The sequence below is a fragment of the Branchiostoma floridae genome, chromosome 3 (assembly GCF_000003815.2).
Source record: "Branchiostoma floridae strain S238N-H82 chromosome 3, Bfl_VNyyK, whole genome shotgun sequence".
Classification (NCBI taxonomy): Eukaryota; Metazoa; Chordata; class Leptocardii; order Amphioxiformes; family Branchiostomatidae; genus Branchiostoma; species Branchiostoma floridae.
The window spans coordinates 33,339,004-33,355,984 of NC_049981.1; the positions used below are offsets into that span (position 1 = coordinate 33,339,004).

The window sequence follows — 16,981 nt, forward strand, 5'->3', positions numbered from 1 at the left end:
TTAAAGTGGAATACAGAGGAAGGGTCCTAAAAATTGCAGTAACAGAAAATAAGTAAAATCGGGTTTCTGCACATTGAAGATGATTTGGCGAAAATGAGATCATCGATTTTGTCAAAATAGTCTCCATTTGATTATTTCTAGTTTTGAGCAAAGTGCGTGTCAATGTCGCATTGGAAAATATTCTTGATGAATATGAACAAAGGGGTCAGAAAGAAAACCATTTGTTTACTAAACAACGTCATCCATTGCAATGTCACACCAGCATCGTGTAAGGTCGGCATAATTCTAATGAAAACGAATAAAATTGGAAAATGAGTCAGGTTCAGGGGTCCCTGTGTTTTGTTGTATTCTGCAACGTGGATCGTGACACGTTCTGTCAATTTGCGATTGCCGTCATTGAACGAAACAAGATTTCAATAAAAATCTTGTCAAGTTAAAGTCTTTATCGCCTTCAATAGATGTAGAAATGAAAAACAATGTTTTAATGTGAATAATATGGTAGTTTGAAGACGTTTTTAATGTTTTTTCGCGACAATTCCTCCAAACACTTGTTGGTGTGTCACTTCCCATCATGCCGTGCGGGTGGTGACGTGTCGGGTTGTGCGCATGCGCCTCATCCGGGATCCTGCCCGGTGTCTCGACGTGGCACAAGATAAGACGGGACAAGTCCAAGATTTCGCCCTTAAGAACCCGAACAGGTGAGTCTTACGTCCAAACCGTGGAGTCGATCGCAAGAGAAGGCTTTAAGGAATGTGTGGTGAAAGTTTGAAGGAAATCCTGTAAGGGAAAGTTGAGATTTTGAGTGTAAAGTGTTGAGGTGTCGAGTAGTCTGGCCAGGTTTCCTGGTGGAACGACTGAGCTGAGTTGTACGTCAAGTTAGGAGTTGTTTTAAAAACTCGACTTTCTTCTTGTTGTTCCTGTTTATGTGGCATTTATCCTTCTGTGATGTTCAAAGTCTTGCTGCTGTGTAGTTATCTTCTGATTTAGAGACGTAATTTGGCTTAATATGAGTTTGTTTACTACCCGATCGATCGACCACAGTGACACGTAGCGTTTCGTATGCAGTATATGGGGAGGGGGGTAGTTTTGGGTACGCCTTTCGGAGGTAATATCGTGTTTTAGACCGTCTTAGTCAGGTTTTAAGATGTGTCTTATTTGTCGACAAGAAATGAAAAGTCATATTGGCTTGAACGCGTCAAATTTAGGGCATTGCTTGGTAATAAATAAGTGAGGAACACATATATAATGTTTATGTTAGCTCCTTCGTTTTTCTTTAAACAAATTTAACTTTTTAGAGAGTTAGAAAGTTTTTCTACTTCTCAGCATGTGTTAAAAGTTTACCAGTATTTTCTTTTTGCCTCTTTAGCTTTCGACAGGTATAGAGGAGTCCAGCAATACCCACCACAGAGACAGCCGTGTTCACCATGAATCCACAGGCAGGCTACAACCAACCCTACCAGGGGGGGTACCAGAACTACGGGGGGTCGCCCCCTCCAGCCGGACAGAACAGGGGGTACGGGGGCCCCGTACCGGGACAACCCCCTCAGCAGAATGCCTACATGAATGGACCCCCTTCTCTGGGCCCCCCTGGGCCCAAGCCTTCGCAAGGGGGTTATGGAGCACCCCCCTCCCAGAAGGGACCGGCAGGGGGGTATGCACAGGGGGGTGGTGACATGCAGAATGGGTTTTCACACAGCGGACAGACATACGGAGCACCGCCACAACAGCAACAGTACGGCAGGTGGGTGGAGAAATGGATATTCTATCTCTTCTGAATTAATGTTATAATATCCGGTAACCATGTAGCTTCTCGACATGTGTAGTGGAGAGTTTCCATTGTTTTGGTGCTCATCTAACTTGCCTTTTACTGAAAAGGAATCATTAAGGATTGTACATGAGTAGTTCTGAGGATTACGTTAAGCCAAAGGTCCCACGTTTGAGGAGAATCATACCTCGAGCACATAAAAACTTTCACTAACTCAATAACACTAGAATTACACCAACGTCTCTTCTTAGTTACACAGCTGCCTTGTTATTTTATGCTATGCTATGAGGCGGTGAAGTGATTGTGTGATACAAATACATGAGCAAAATCCATCCCATTTCCAAATCATGGAAAGAAAGTATGACAACAGTACCAGACGGTACTAGTTGTAGCACTGATCGGGAACAAACATGTTCACAGTTTCCAGTACGCCTGTGCAGCAGCAGGAATTGTGGGTAATATGTCAAAGGTGAAGTCCATGAAAGGTACATGTGTATGAACAAGTCACGTCCGAAATTTGTTCTGCAAATGGTGGAGAGGAGAACTGTTCACAAGTCAGTGGCCGTCGCCTTTTGACATATTTTACCTGCGACTCTTGTTGCTATACATGCATACTCAGAAGAGGAGATGGGTAGACAGTGTCAATGAAGATTTTAGAAAACTGCACTTACAAAAAGCCATCCTCCTTGACAGAGGTGGATGGACAGCAGCAATCAGATCGAAACGACTTGACGAAATGCCCAACCCTTGCAAGGCAGGGAACAACGTCACGGACGCTAAACTGGATAGTGAGTGTGAGTGAGAATAGTGGCCGTACCAGGGCTCTAGCCAGCGTCCGTTTTTCCGTCAATTGACGGAAATTTGCTGCGTGTGACGGAAAAATTTTAAAACCAATCCGTCAACTTTGACGGACAAAAATCTGATAAAAGCTCCTTGGTGGAAGTTACAGGCGGCTTGGGGGACGCCGTCCACGGCCGTAAAAGCCACACACTGTTTGTTTTGCTATTGTTATGATTGTTGATAATGTGTGTCGGTGCCCTTTCGCATACGATAATCTCATTAAAACCCGTTTTTCAAGGTCTCAGTTCAGTCTCTCTAACTCCTGGAATAGTGTTTTCGCGACAATGGGAATTGGCTGACGGAAAAAAATGTCGAGCTGGCTAGAGCCCTGGGCCGTACCTATCCAGGGTTTTACACCGTTCCCCACGTATGCCTGACTAACACTGTTCTACCCTGTCCCCTGTAGAGGCCCTCCCCCACCTGGCCAGCAGCAGTACCAGCAGGGACCACCAGGGCCTCCCATGTCCAGTGTCCAGTCTGGCCCGCAGGGGCCTCCCATGTCAGGGATACAGACTGGCCCGCCAATGTCCAGTGTCCAGTCCGGCCGACCGGGGCCACCACCCATGTCCAGTGGTCAAACACAGGTAGGGCATGTTCTCATGAAACAGTACATAACAATTTCAGAAACACTCAGGAAAATTTAAATCGTAAGTCAGACATTTACATTTGAATGCTCTTATGATGTAAGTGGTGGGGTCTAACCGTCATGTTGCCGAACTGCAGGGCGTTCGACCCAGAAACCAGAGGTCCTGGGTTCAAATCTTGTCATGCTAAAAAGGCTATGGGACTTACTTTACCTATACCTACCTTAGCTATTATGTCATAGCCTAACCTGATTTGCGTCATGTACTCTACAAATGTTGCATGACAGATGACTTGCATCAGGCCTGCTTTATGTACATTAGGATAAAGGTCTCGCCCTCCCATCGGTTGAGTGATGCACAATACAACATGTAGATGCAATATGAATTATAGTGTAATTTTGAGAATGCAATTCTTTGTACACCTGTTTCCCAGGTAACTGTAAGTGTTCCACATATTTGTCAGGGCTCGAAATACTGGGTGCACCCAAATATTTTCTTAGGTTTGTGTATGTAAAGAATCAAAGTATACTAGTATATGTCATATTCTTGACATCTAAGTGTTAGAAATATAATAAAAATGTCTATCATGGTAGGTTATTACTTAAATTTAAGTGGTGCACCCAAAAAATTTTTGGTGCACCCAATTTCTTGAGCTGGGTGCACCAGTGCACCTAATCCCAAAAATGAATTTTGAGCCCTGTTTGTACCTGTCTGAGATGTAAAACTTTTCTATGTTCCAGATGGTGAACCAGATGCAGACCATGAGTCTGTCCCAGCAGAGACCAGGTCCTCCTGGTGCAACCATGGTGAGTTAGCAAGGCCATTTTTTTGTTTGTCTTATGTTCACAGGGTATCATAGCAAAAGAATCTTTTACATTAATTAATTAATACAATCAAGATTGTGGGATAAACAAACCAAATTTGTTAATTCTTGTTCCAGGGTGCCCCCCCTCCCAGCAGCATGCCCCCTTCATCCTACGGACAACCACAAGGTCCCCCCGGAAGCTCTGCACCCCCCTCTAGTATGTCCATGGGACCCCCCTCCAGCATGTCCATGGGACCCCCCCAGATGGGCCCCCCTGGACCGATGTACAGCTCAGCTGGGTACGCCCCACCCAGCTCCCAGCAAGGCATTGTGGGAATGGTGAGTTGCCATGACAACATCTTTTCTTGTAGACTTTCTACATCCATGCACATGCTTTAATCTTCTGATAGTCTTTAAATGTTTCAATGACATCCTTGAGAAAAATATGACAGTCCTGTAATCCTGTGGCCGAGCTGTGAATGTGATGTCTGTGTTTAATTGTCTTTGTCTGTACCACATCCATCCTCACTTGTGTTATGATTGACGTACCAACCAGACAAACCAACGATTCTGCGCTTGCCGTGTTTATTCCGCGTGTCTGTAGAACATGTTCTCAGTTAAAAACAGAAATTCTATCACACGATGTGTGGAGACTTGCCCCCATCTGGTGGAAACCCCACACATCGTGTGGAAACTCCACGCATCGTGTGGAAACTGCAATCTGTCCTATGGCGATTGATGAGCAGCGCGTGACGCTTGTCCGTAGAAACAGCCCTCGTGACGCACAGCGGCATTACGTGTCACGTGTTGCCTCCGGGGCGTACGACAGACATTGGGCAGTTTGCGGCATCACTGAATGTGCCGATGTCGTAGGCAGCCCACTTTCGCTTTGCAGTACATTTGTAGGTCAGGGGTCATATGCGAATGCCTGAGACCTTTCCCACCCTTGATTCGACCCACGCCACACTCGTCTGGTCACCAGGGTTCACGGCTGTGCGCTGCAGTGTGATGTGTTGTGGTGCGCCATGAGAGTCGCAGTGGGTTTGTGTGAACCGAAAACTATCCTAGGCTACTGTCCTAGGGGAATCATCATATGTCGCGCAAATTCCCTCCTATGAACCGGTCGTAGTATGTTCTACCTTCGGTCTTTTGTATGTTCTACATGTAACGTTAGGTATAATCCATCAAAAGAGTGCTGTATTTAACTAAACATTCAGTAGATCTATAGATACATGCCAGGTATCCTGACATTCCTAATAACTCCAATTCTCTTGTCTAGATTTCATCTGCTTCTAACAGGTATTTTAGGTAATACAAAATCTAACACAAAAGGAGGATAGTCGTGACACCAAGAAATTTGATATTTTTGTGTAGCCTCTTATTCTTGTCCTAGGGGAATCATCATATGTCGCGCAAATTCCCTCCTATGAACCGGTCATAGTATGTTCTACCTTCGGTCTTATGTATGTTCTAGGTATATTCCATCAAAAGTGTGCAGTATTTAACTAAACTACTATAGCGCCCACCATCTCTGTTCAGGGATGGTTGTAAAGCTCTGATGTAGATGGCTTCTTTGATCTCTCTAGCAAAAAAGTTTGGCTCTATGTCCAAGATTTTAACTTTGTCCAGTGAAACCGAATGACCCGGTGATTCTATGTGAATATGTTGGGAAAGTTCTGAGGTTGTTGAACTCGGGCGTCTGTGCTCAGGGAACCTGAACCCTATGATCCACTGCGTATTGCGTCACGTGTTCAATCTGCATAACATGATGTCACAGCAGCTGGAGCTGTTCAGTCGAAAATTTGGGTGTGTTGGAAATTACAATTTAACTAGTTCAACAATGACTTCTACCAACACAGATAAACTTTAAAGTTTGTATTTATTACATTCAAGAGATACAAGTTCTATTGGAATTGTATCTCTTGAATGTTTCATTTTCAGTAGGCTATATGCTAAATATGTTAATGACCCACCTGTTTCTCATTGTGTATGGTGTCATAAGGCCTGGTCCTTTGCTATTACCACCTTATAAAACCACCCCTTGTTCGCTTCACTCATTTGTTGGTTTTATTTGGTGCTTATAACAAAGGACCAGGCCTTATGACACCATATTCGCACTTCACAGTGCGGGTCAGGTCATTACCCCTTAATTATACCCAAGGGCTATCATATTTAGTTATATACACTATTACTCATGCTTGAAGTCTTGCCCTGGCTAAAACAGAAGCTATTCCCTGCTGTTTGTATTTACATGTACTTAATAAGCATTAGTGTATAACAAGCCGTGACAGATAGATTTGTATCAGAGTCCCATGTGAGTGATGATGTGACCTCACTTAGCCTCTGACAGAGAGAAAACCCTACAGAACACTTTCAGGCAGATGGTAAAGATGTACTAGTAGACTCAAAAGTCATCACAAAACTAAATTATTGTTATCAAAGAATTAACCTCTAACCCACTTTGTCCTCATTCACACCAATTACTATAAAGTTGCATTTAACAGCATATGTATGCACAGAGTTACTTTGTATCATAGAGAAACAAGAGATCTATTGTTTTCATTAGTATCTTTGGTCATAGGAAGAAGTAAACTTGAAGATTGAGATTGATCAGATTGAATATTTTAATGATGGTGATCATTTCCCCAATTTGCTTAAATAGTATTCCACAGGAGAAGTTTCCCTAGGCTTATATACAGGTCTATCTAGGGCCAATATTATATGTGTCTATCCATGTTCCACAAAAGATGGATCATTGTAGATCTATTGTAGCCACATCTGTTTTGTGTTAGGCGATGAGAGATTAGAGCTTTGGCCTGTTGAGGCCAGAATTACCATCTCCCCCCTTGTGTGTCTTTTACACAGTATGTGCTACATTTTCCAATTAAGTACTAAAGTAGTCAACTACAAAATGAGGAAAATATCAGATGATATAAAATTGAATGTTTCTGCAAATCTGCCTTGGGATGTAATGAAGCATTGGAAGTTCTGGTAATGGTTTAAATAGATGCTCAGTTTTGATTTGCCAAGTAAATTTAAGGTAATGTCTAGGATTATAAGGTTGTGGTGTCAAAAATCTTGCATAAATGTCCACATTTACTCATACATCATTAAGATGTGCTCTACATGCTGAAAACAGTTACTGACTTTGGGGTCAAATAGTTAAGTTCAACCATTCAGATATCTTGATCCCCACCACTTGTATCCTCTAGGAGTCAAAGTTCTTATGTTCAAGCAGATGTAAGGACCTGGCACAATCATGTGTTTGCAATTTTAGTAAGACTATCTTAGAGAATTGTACTACGAATTACTTATAAGTCACCACATTGAAAGAGGCAAACCCCTAGAAAGTGTATTAACTTCCAAAAACATTTAAAAGCACTGAAAACACTGAGACTGAACCAGATCTTTACATCTGCTTAAAAGTTAACCATTAACTACTTCCAGCAGTGAGCAGTGACAGGTCAAGGCGTGTCCAATTGGAGATAACAGCCTCAGCAGCTAGTAGGTATAAATGTACACCCAGTTCCTGGTATAACGTTACACGCTGGGCAGTGAGACTGGCCCACCTGACTCAACTCAGAGGAACAATCTAGAATATTTCTTAGTATTGAACTCAATATGTAAAGTCTACAAATATACTTACTAATTTTGGGGACCAAACAGATCTAATAATTGCTAATTGTTTGTCAGATACACATTGTAGAAGTCAGAAAAAAAGGGCTCATAGCCCTGAGGCAGACAGTGGAACAAGAATGACACTAGTCTCCTTGGGGAGGATCAGATTCTCAGAATGATGTTATTCCTTTCAGAGGAGGACACAGCTGAGCTCAGTTGCATATCTGAAACCAGCCTTATGTGATGATAGACTGATGGCTTCTGGAGTTACCAGTTTTGAGTGTTATAGTATTATCACTGTGTAATTACTGCTTTCTTGCTCAAGCTGTACATTACAAAGTATAACTTATACAGTACTATAAGCCAGGGCAGAATAGGCTAGCCTGGATGCTAGACTGCTTCCAGAGCCTTAGCATTATAGCCTGGATACCATACCCCTGGACCTCAAAAATCCTGCCAGACCCCTGCACGATAGATCATAGATACTAGTACCTGAGATCAGGCTGGGGTTTGGATACCAGGCTATTTAGCATTAGGACCATCGACTCCTAGTCATCACCTCCTTGACTCCAGGACATACATGCTCTCAAGGAAATTTGAGGATTGGGTCTAACCGAGAGGGCCTGTCCTAAAGCCCCCTTTACAAATCAAGAATTTAGCTCGGCCGAGTTGTTGGCGAGCACCAAATGGACATTTTCGGCCGGAGTATGACCGGCGTTTGGGCGATTATGCGGGCCTCGACCGATTTTTAGCAGCTCGGCCGGCGTTTGCGGGGCAGCTCGGCCTGCGCTTAATTTCAGCGAGGCCTCGGTGGCGAGTGTTGAGCTCGGAGAGCTCGTCAATGGGTTGCATGTAGCTCGACCGGAGCTTGTCCGGGCAATGGCCAAGACTTGGCCAATACTCGGCCCGCAACCCGACGGTTTTTGACTCTCTCTTTTTCGGTCGGAGTTTGCCTGAACTCTTCTGCCTCGCGCCAGACTCGTTCGGGCTTCCTGCAATAACCGGACGATATTCCGTCCGACTTTTAACAAGTTTGGCGTGCTTTGGGCGAGCGTCACGATGTGCTGGTGTCGCTGGGAGCTCGGGAGGGCTCCGGCAGAATTTTAACTGTCACCTAATCAATTTGACACCTGTGTTGAACACGTGCCTTTGTTTTGGGCTTTCATCTTTAGTAAACAGTTTGTTCCGAAAAATAGATACATAAAGACTACTGTATGAACTTAAGAAAGCTGCGTACCTTTTATAATGTAAGGCAATTGGACACGAAGACAATACTTCCTATTTATTTTTTGGATGTGTGAGTTCATATATTCTTCATGTCTGAAGGCTTCCAGTCTGTAACTCGGACGGCCTTCGCTCGAGGTTCGCCCAAGGTTCGCCCTAGGTTTGCCCGATTTCAGCTTTGTCTAAATTATTGTATTATGTTGAATAAGACTGGTCTGTTCACTTTGTGGCTCTTGTGGTAGTTTTCGGATTGGTGTATCACAACATTCCAGTTGATATTATTGTTTTCAGCGTGCTCGTCGACTCCACTCATGTCCTACATATATTCCGCAACTCAGAAATTACATTTGACACAAATATTGGCTTTTTACAAGGTTAGCCAGTTCTGACTTCGTCCACGTTCAAGACATAGTACAATCTCTTTAACAAATTATAATCAGTTGTGTTGGACGGACGTCGGACGGGCTCCGTCCATTTGTAAAGGGGGCAGATTTTCAGCGAAAAATACAGCCGATACTCGGGCGATGTTGAAATTCGGCGAGCTCTGACCGAGCTACAAATTCGGCCGGCGTCCGCATGAATTGTAAAGCCGGCTTAAAGGGGCATGTTGCCTGGTCCCTGGAGCTAGGAAGCTGGCCTGTTTTCTATGGCCCACTAGCCTGATTAAATCACGCTTATAGCAGCCCGCCAAACAGTTACAGCCCTGGACAGCGGAGTTTGTGTTACACAGACTAATGGCCCACATGGCCTAGGAGGCAGTCTGGAATTGCATCACTTTCACATGTCACATGGTGGTCTGGGGGTTGATGACACGGTGTCCTGAAATACAATCTGTGGCCCACTGAGCCAAGCACTGTGGTTTACTTAGAGGGAGCTAGCTGCTGGGGAGGTTCATTGTGGTGGATCAGGCCTGAGGTAGACCATGCTAGGCTTGTGAAATACTTGACTGAATGTACAATTAGGAAAGGGATGATTGTTCAAGCTTTTCTGGGTCTCAATGTTTAAGCTGCTATCTATTGTTAATTGCATACATCCATTCAGATGTCTTGATCTTCCACCACCTCTACGGATGAAATGAGCGATCCCCAAGCAGCTGAAAAAATCTCAGGCTCAATGATGTTTTATATATACAGTTACAATGTAAGTGAAAAGTTTTGAAAATGTGAATACAATATTAATAGTAGAGTAGAGTAGAGTTGAACTTCTTTTGTTGGGTAGGGATAACAGTTACACTGAAACTAAAATAAGGTCATGAACAGGTCACAAAGAAGCTCTGTCCACACTCTGTTTGCCCAAGTGCCTGCTGGTCTGCCTGTTCCCCCTTAGCATGGTTCCTTGCCCATGGAGAATTTTATGTGGAAAGTCAGACCACCTCTGGAAACAGCCCCTACATGGAGTTAGTCCTAAAGGTGATCAAAGGTCTGTCAGGATTTGAAGTCTTGAAGTGTGTTTCCACCCAAAAGCTACTAGTACTAAGGCCATACCAATTTTATTGATTGGTTCACGGATTCGCTCGCTCCTATTTTTTGGAAAATAAAAAATAAAAATTACCACTCAGCAAATTTTCACCATTAAAGAAACCATTCACCAACTTTCTGGTGTAGCAGATTGGCCTTTATATTATAAGCTCCTTAAAATGTGGGCATTGTTATTGCAGTTATATTTTTCAGTCATGAAAGATGGGACAAACATAAAAACTGACACTACTTTTGTAATTTTCAACGAACAGGTTCTGTTACTGTACAGTAATGGTGTTTTTGTACTTTTTTCAAGCTGAAAACTTTTTATTCCTTATGTTTTGGATTAGCCCTTATCTTTACCCCAACCATTTTACAATTTTTTTTTTTCGCCCTGTCGCTCTCTCTCTATCTATTTTTTTGAAAATCCGTGAACCAAGAAATTAAATTGGTATGGCCTAATACAGGGCAAAACCCTCCTGTCCTGGACTCCCCACTATTGAGTCTTTCCTCTGTAACTAGGTCACTTGTGGGCACATCTAAATACTTATCAGGAAATCCATCATACATCCCCTTTTCCCTTGTTAGAAATCCCTATTTATTCTGTAACCAGTCATTACTGAAAGATCATCATATATTGTACATAGGTAAAAAGAGACTACTATCCGTAACAAACGTTAATGCTACCAACAAACTAGAGTCTGAGTGTCCATACGAAAACGGTGGTGACAGTCTAGAACAAACAAACAAACTTCCAGTTGAACTATGCATTCATAATTTGTTTTCAGACTTTCCATTGCAAAAACATGTAATGGTTAAACCAACATGAGTGAATAAAGGGACATATCCGAATTTTTTTTTTCACACATACATTCACATGTATTGTATAGAAATTATCCTTTATACATTCTATGAAAGATAAACATACAGTGATAGTACCAAATCCCTTCTTACCTCGCTCTCTGTTCGGGTTTAGATATGGGTGTTGTATCGGGTGGCTTTAAAGCCAAAGCCCAAACAGAGGCTAGGTGGTGGAGACACTGCGCGGAGATGCTTTCTTTTCTTTCTCCTTCTCCCTCCTCTTTTCTCTTAATGTCTTCTTTTTTTTTTTTTTCTTTTTTACACTTCTTTTCAGTCTGTATTACCACTAAATACCTCAGGGGGGCGCACAATGGTTCATCCCCCTCCAATCCTGCCCCGCGACACGGAGTGAGACCACATGTGGGGCGTATGGTATCAAACCCGCTCATCACGCGAGGCATGACGGGATAGTACCAAATCCCTTCTTACCTCGCTCTCTGTTCGGGTTTAGATATGGGTGTTGTATCGGGTGCTCCTGCCTTCTACCTTTCACCCAGATGCTGTCTCTCTTCTCCCTCTCCCTATCTTCCAATACTCACAAATACCAAAACCTACCCCTAACTCTTGGTTTCCCTCACCTCTCGATTCTTCCCATTGCCTGAACAGATCACACAAGCGCCATAACGTTTCGTATTCACTTCTCTTTATTTTATCGTACGCTTAACCAGCCTCGGGATTGCTCTTCTAATGATGTACCAAAACTACTATATGCCAGTTCTTTTGTTTATCATGAGGGCCGATTGGCTCGCACCCCCCATTGCCATGGTGACGGCTCTAGCCTTGCGCAAAACCGTGAATTACTCTCCTCGTGACGCACTAAAAAACTACTTAATGCACGTTTTCTTGTTTATCTACCCACCAAGAAATAACCTCCAAATCTGTCCTCTGATCTATACATCTAGGCAAAAGTCTACAGAGATTCGCCAGCTCATGCGTCATGCCGGAAAAACCACTTGCTCACCCCTACCAGCTAAACAAAGCGAGAATGTTTCTTCTTAACCATCGCACAGTCGTGTGAGAAATTGAACTAAAACACTGGTTTGTAGTCTGTGCGGTTGTTTTGCTGATACACTGCTATTGTTCCCGTGGTTCGTTGTCCGGGGTTATCTTTCTGGGCTTCTGGCGTTACTTGCTCGCGTAGAATGGCTGCGGGGGACTCGCCGTGGCACACCTTCCTAAGTTGCATGTATCGCTGGGCTGTCGCCTTTTCCCGCCATCCCACATGTGCCATGAGGGCCGATTGGCTCGCACCCCCCATTGCCATGGTGATGGCACTGGCCGTGCGCAAACCGTGAAGGGTGTCCCCTTCGTACCTGTTTATCTCGATCAGGTACTCCTTGAAACGGCTCTGTGCTGCGTCGTAAGAGAAAGGTTCGTTGATCACTTCTTTGGACTTGCTCACCGCTCGGAAAAGGTACCCTTTTGAGAGGTCAATGTGAAGGGCCTTGGCCATGGTGATGTACGCCTGTAGGCCTCGGACTGGGCAGATGGAAACGTTCTCGCAAACCAGGACTGGGAAAGTGTTTACTGTCCCGTCCCGCAACGTCTTGCCGAACGTGTGGTTGAAGAGGATGCCTTCACTCTCTGGCAGCCACGCCAGTTCTTCCGCCTTGCACCTGCCTAAGTCAGACGCTCTATCAGCTGCAAAGAACATGACTTTGAAAAACGCTTGGTCTCTTGCCAACGTGAACAGCGTGCTCTCTTTGGTCCCGGGGTCACTTATCTTCTTGGCAATATGCGTACACAATGCTTCTAGCTTGTTATGGAAGACTGGCTGAGCTTGCGTCGGTTGAATTAAGGCGTTAGCTTGTTCCGCCTTTGTTATTCTCAGGTATTCTCGTAACATGGGTGCTGCGGCCGGATTCCCTGTGCATATCGCCTCATTCCATTCGCCGCCCCTCCCCGATTTTATGAAAATTGCCCGTAGTTGTCCAATGAGAGAGTCTACCGTTCCCGCTGCCAGCCTTTGCGGGCAGCCACAACCTGACTTGCGCTTTTTTCCAAAGTTTTTGCACCCCGTTCTGTGGACTACCGTCTTTCCTCCTTCATCTTTCCAGACCAAGAAACTGCAGATGTCCTTTGGTGATGCCGTAGTAAGGTCCTTGGGGGGGGATCTACTACCTAGGAAATTTTTCAACTCGCTTTCCAGTGCTGCTTTTTTTTCTTTCCGTAGTCCGAGTTTGCGGCCAATTTGTTTATTTCTTCCAGACGTGTTTGAATCCTGTTTTCGTCCACGTTCAGCTTTTCCCTTGGTGGGGGGAATGGTCGTCTTTCGTAGCCACACATCTGACACCGCCTGAAGTTGTGGTCGTTGGGGTGATGACATTCCGGGCATGCCACTGATGGAGTCCATTGCCTCGGAATTAAGGGTAGTGGCTGTATGCGGGTGAAGAAGAGGGGGGTGGCGTTTAATCTTGACATCGTGAAACGTATGTTCTAATGGTATTCTATGGTAAAAATGCCCTGGTGTAAACGTTATTCATGTTCTATCCTGAAAGCCCACAGTTCGTACTTGAAAGCTTTCCCCGGTTTCAGACCTTGTTTCGATGGGAACCATAGAGCTGAAGTGTTTCCTGCTTCTGCTAGTTTTATGCTTTTCCTCGCTGCCCGCAGCAAAGTCGGCCACCACAGGGGTCTTGGGCATAGCTTGGGGACGACCACCGTCACGTCTGCTTTCCATTGTATCAAAAAGTTGATAACTGCCCCTGTCATGTTGATGGGTGGGAAAACATACGCATTCTCTCTTTGCCCCCCCGGGGAAGTTGTGGGATTGTGTCTAAACATATCTACACCTGCGGACTCTGGAGTCGGGTAAGGGGTATAGTGTCTTAGCGGGGTACCTGAGTCGTCCCTTTGCGCGTTAGAGTCTAAAGCCATCAGGTCTATTGAGTGTCCCTGTCGACCTCCAAATGCTGACTGTACTCGTTGCCATAGGTGAGGTGCCAACATGCAGTCCGTTTTGGACAATTGTCTGGATGGTTTATCTGCTTCGTTGTCCTTTGTCTTAACGTGCGACATAGACAGTGATATGTTCAGAGCTATTGTGGTTTGAAAGATGTTCTTGATCTCCTCGTTTAACGGCAGAGCCCGTGCTCCGTCGCCGCGCCACGAGTCTACTACTGCCCTGTTGTCTACTTTTATGTGTACTCTGGAATTAGCGATCCATTTTTGGGCTGCTCTTAAGGTGAGAGCAACTGCTTTTGCTTCCTTGCAATTGATGTCCTTTACTCTGTCTTGTTCTGGCCAGTAATCCCCTAGTCTTACGTCCGACTCTGGGTACCCCACACCGTGCAGTACCGCACCCCATCCGTAGCCTGACGCGTCAGATGCTATAGTGATGGATGAGTGACGCTCGTCCCTCCACGGGACCGGCTTCATCTCCTCGTCAACAAAGCGCCAGTGTTTTATTTCGTCGCGGACGCCATCTGGCAGTTTGGTGCGGATTTGCCCCTTTTTTGTCATCTCGCCAACCAGCCTATTGCACTGTCTAGTGTAAATGCGTGCTCCTGGGGCCATGAGTGCCATTGAGACGCATTTTCCGACGAATTTCTGTAGGGTGTTAAGAGATACCATTGGGGTGCTAAGGATTGCCTCCCTAAGTGCTATGAACTTTAGGCGTTTATCTTCTGGAAAAAAGACACACCATCCTTGGAGTTGAGTCCTGCGCCCAAGTGTACCAGAATTTGTGTCGGGATTATGATACATTTGTGTAAACTAAGGTAGTACCCTGCCCTCGTGAGCAACTCGCACATGACGTAACTCGCTCTCATGGCCTGCGTGTATGGGTCGCGGGGCTGTGTGCTGGGTGGTAGGGATACATCTCTGCCATCCACACGGTCCGGGGGAGGTTGACCGAGGGAGGGCGGGGCTGTAGTTTCACCTTCTAAGTGGTCGTCGGGGGGCTGTTCTAGGATGGGTGGGGCTGTAGCTTCGCCGTTTAATCGGTCATCAATATAGAGCATTGTCGGTACTCCTAGATGTCTAGCATACGAAGAGATTACACTTCCTGTAGTGTGGAAAATGAAAGCTGACGCGGCCCAGCCGAATGGTAATGATGAGTAGACATATAGGACACCATCGAATTGGAAACCAAAGTAGGTCCAACTTTCTTCTGTCAGGCAGATGTGTGAGTAACCACTTTTTTCGTCTGTGTGGGTCATGTATCCGCCCTTGTACAACATTCTTGGGGCTTCTGTGATTGAGTCCAAGCTGAATGGGCAACGTTTTGTCCAGAGGTTAAGAAAACGCCCGTCCCAACACATTCTTGGTTTTGATGGCTCAACAGTAAGGGGCAACACTAAGTGCGGAGGTTTACACTGCCCTACTCTCCCCCACACCTTGATGGAACCGTCCGCCAACCTGTCTTTTATCTGAGAGACTAGAAAGTCACGGTGCTCTACGCAATTTCTGGCGTTGGGCAGAATGATCGATGGGGGTGTGGCGGATTCGTATGTGTTGCCTTTGAAAGAACCGCTGAAGGGTGTGAAAAAGTCATTGACGTTTACTTTATTTTCGATCCATCCTAACACTTCTTCTCCTTTGTCGGAAAATGGTGCTAGCTGTGCCCATACCTCTTTGTTGTTGTGGAGAGAACCGGCTATAAAGTGATCTGGGTTTCTAAAAGGTAGGGTGGTCGGGTCCATGCTCGCTGGGGTGGTCATGGCCTTCTCCGCTGGTATTGGGGTTGCCGGGACTGGCGTTGACCACGGCTTCCCCTCGTGTGTCACCCACGTGGTGTCCTTATCGGTGCGTATGGCCACGTCGTAAGGATCGAACAAAGCATGGCGGCGGGGTGACTTTTCCGGCCAAGGGGTGCCCTTCGTGGTTGCGCTCTAAGGAAAAAAACAGGGTGTAGGGAACTGAGGATCTAAGAGATACGTGACAAATACGAGTTATTTGCTATCATGTGGGGGGTCGCCTCCGTCCCTGGATTGTAGCTCCCGCCCCCTCCCTCTACAATTAGCGATGACACACTTTGGATGATCAATCAATGGCTGCCGGAGACTTCTCAGAAACCATTTCGGGGCCAGATGGCGGGTGGGATTTCATGAGGACATATGAAGTGGATTAGCTTGGTGGTGTGTGGGGTCCGTCGATTCTAATGACAAAGCTTCCTGTGGTGTAAGATATCTACTGTAACTCCTGAAGATTGAAGTGTCTTCTCCTGTTCCCAATTTTTTTTTTTTTTTTTGGACCGCGACAAACTGTAACTGCGGAACCGAATCGTTCCGATAACAAATACAAGAGAATTTTTTTTTTTTCACGTGTATCTACTCCCTTCTTAGAAATATACTTCCGAGAAGTTGGAAACCGAGAAGCCAAAGTGCGTTACAGTGTCTATCCAAGGCCGTTTTGGTTTTCAAAGGGGAGACGGAGAGCCTTTCTTTCACCTGGTCAGTACTTCTTGTTGGGGTCACTGGCTCAGATAGGACTACGCATCCATCACAATCATCTGACGCTCACCCTGCTTCTAAGGTCAAAGCACCAAAAGGCAAGGAGAAATGACACGGATATATGTGTGTATGCAACACTTTTTACTTTATTCTTTCGTTCTACTTTCTACAGAGATTGGTAATATGGAGGGAAAAACTCCGGACGGGGGTTCAAACAGTCTCTATTCGTGTTACAAGGAAAAGGAAACAAAACACTTGGTTGATCTGTCACTTTATCCTGTTATCAGCTTATGTTGTCTTTCGTCTATCACATCCTCTGTCCTACATGTGTCTACGTGAGGGAAAGAAACTTTCTAACTGAGTCAATGCTTTGTTAATATCTATTTCTACTAATTCTAGGGTTACTTCTAGATCTGACCAACAGTCTTCCAGAG

The 16,981-nt window shown here is 45.0% G+C and overlaps 1 protein-coding gene across 1 annotated transcript in view; it reads left to right on the top strand.

The window, feature by feature from the left end:
* Positions 1-554: 554 nt before the first annotated feature.
* Positions 555-16,981, top strand: part of LOC118411387 (protein transport protein Sec24C-like) — a gene marked incomplete in the record, with an annotated part of 44,074 nt that continues 27,647 nt past the window's right edge. Inside the window, 5 exon segments of the mRNA XM_035813648.1 lie at positions 555-698; positions 1,367-1,741; positions 3,012-3,189; positions 3,930-3,995; positions 4,130-4,333. Coding sequence (XP_035669541.1) covers positions 1,425-1,741; positions 3,012-3,189; positions 3,930-3,995; positions 4,130-4,333 — 765 coding nt within the window.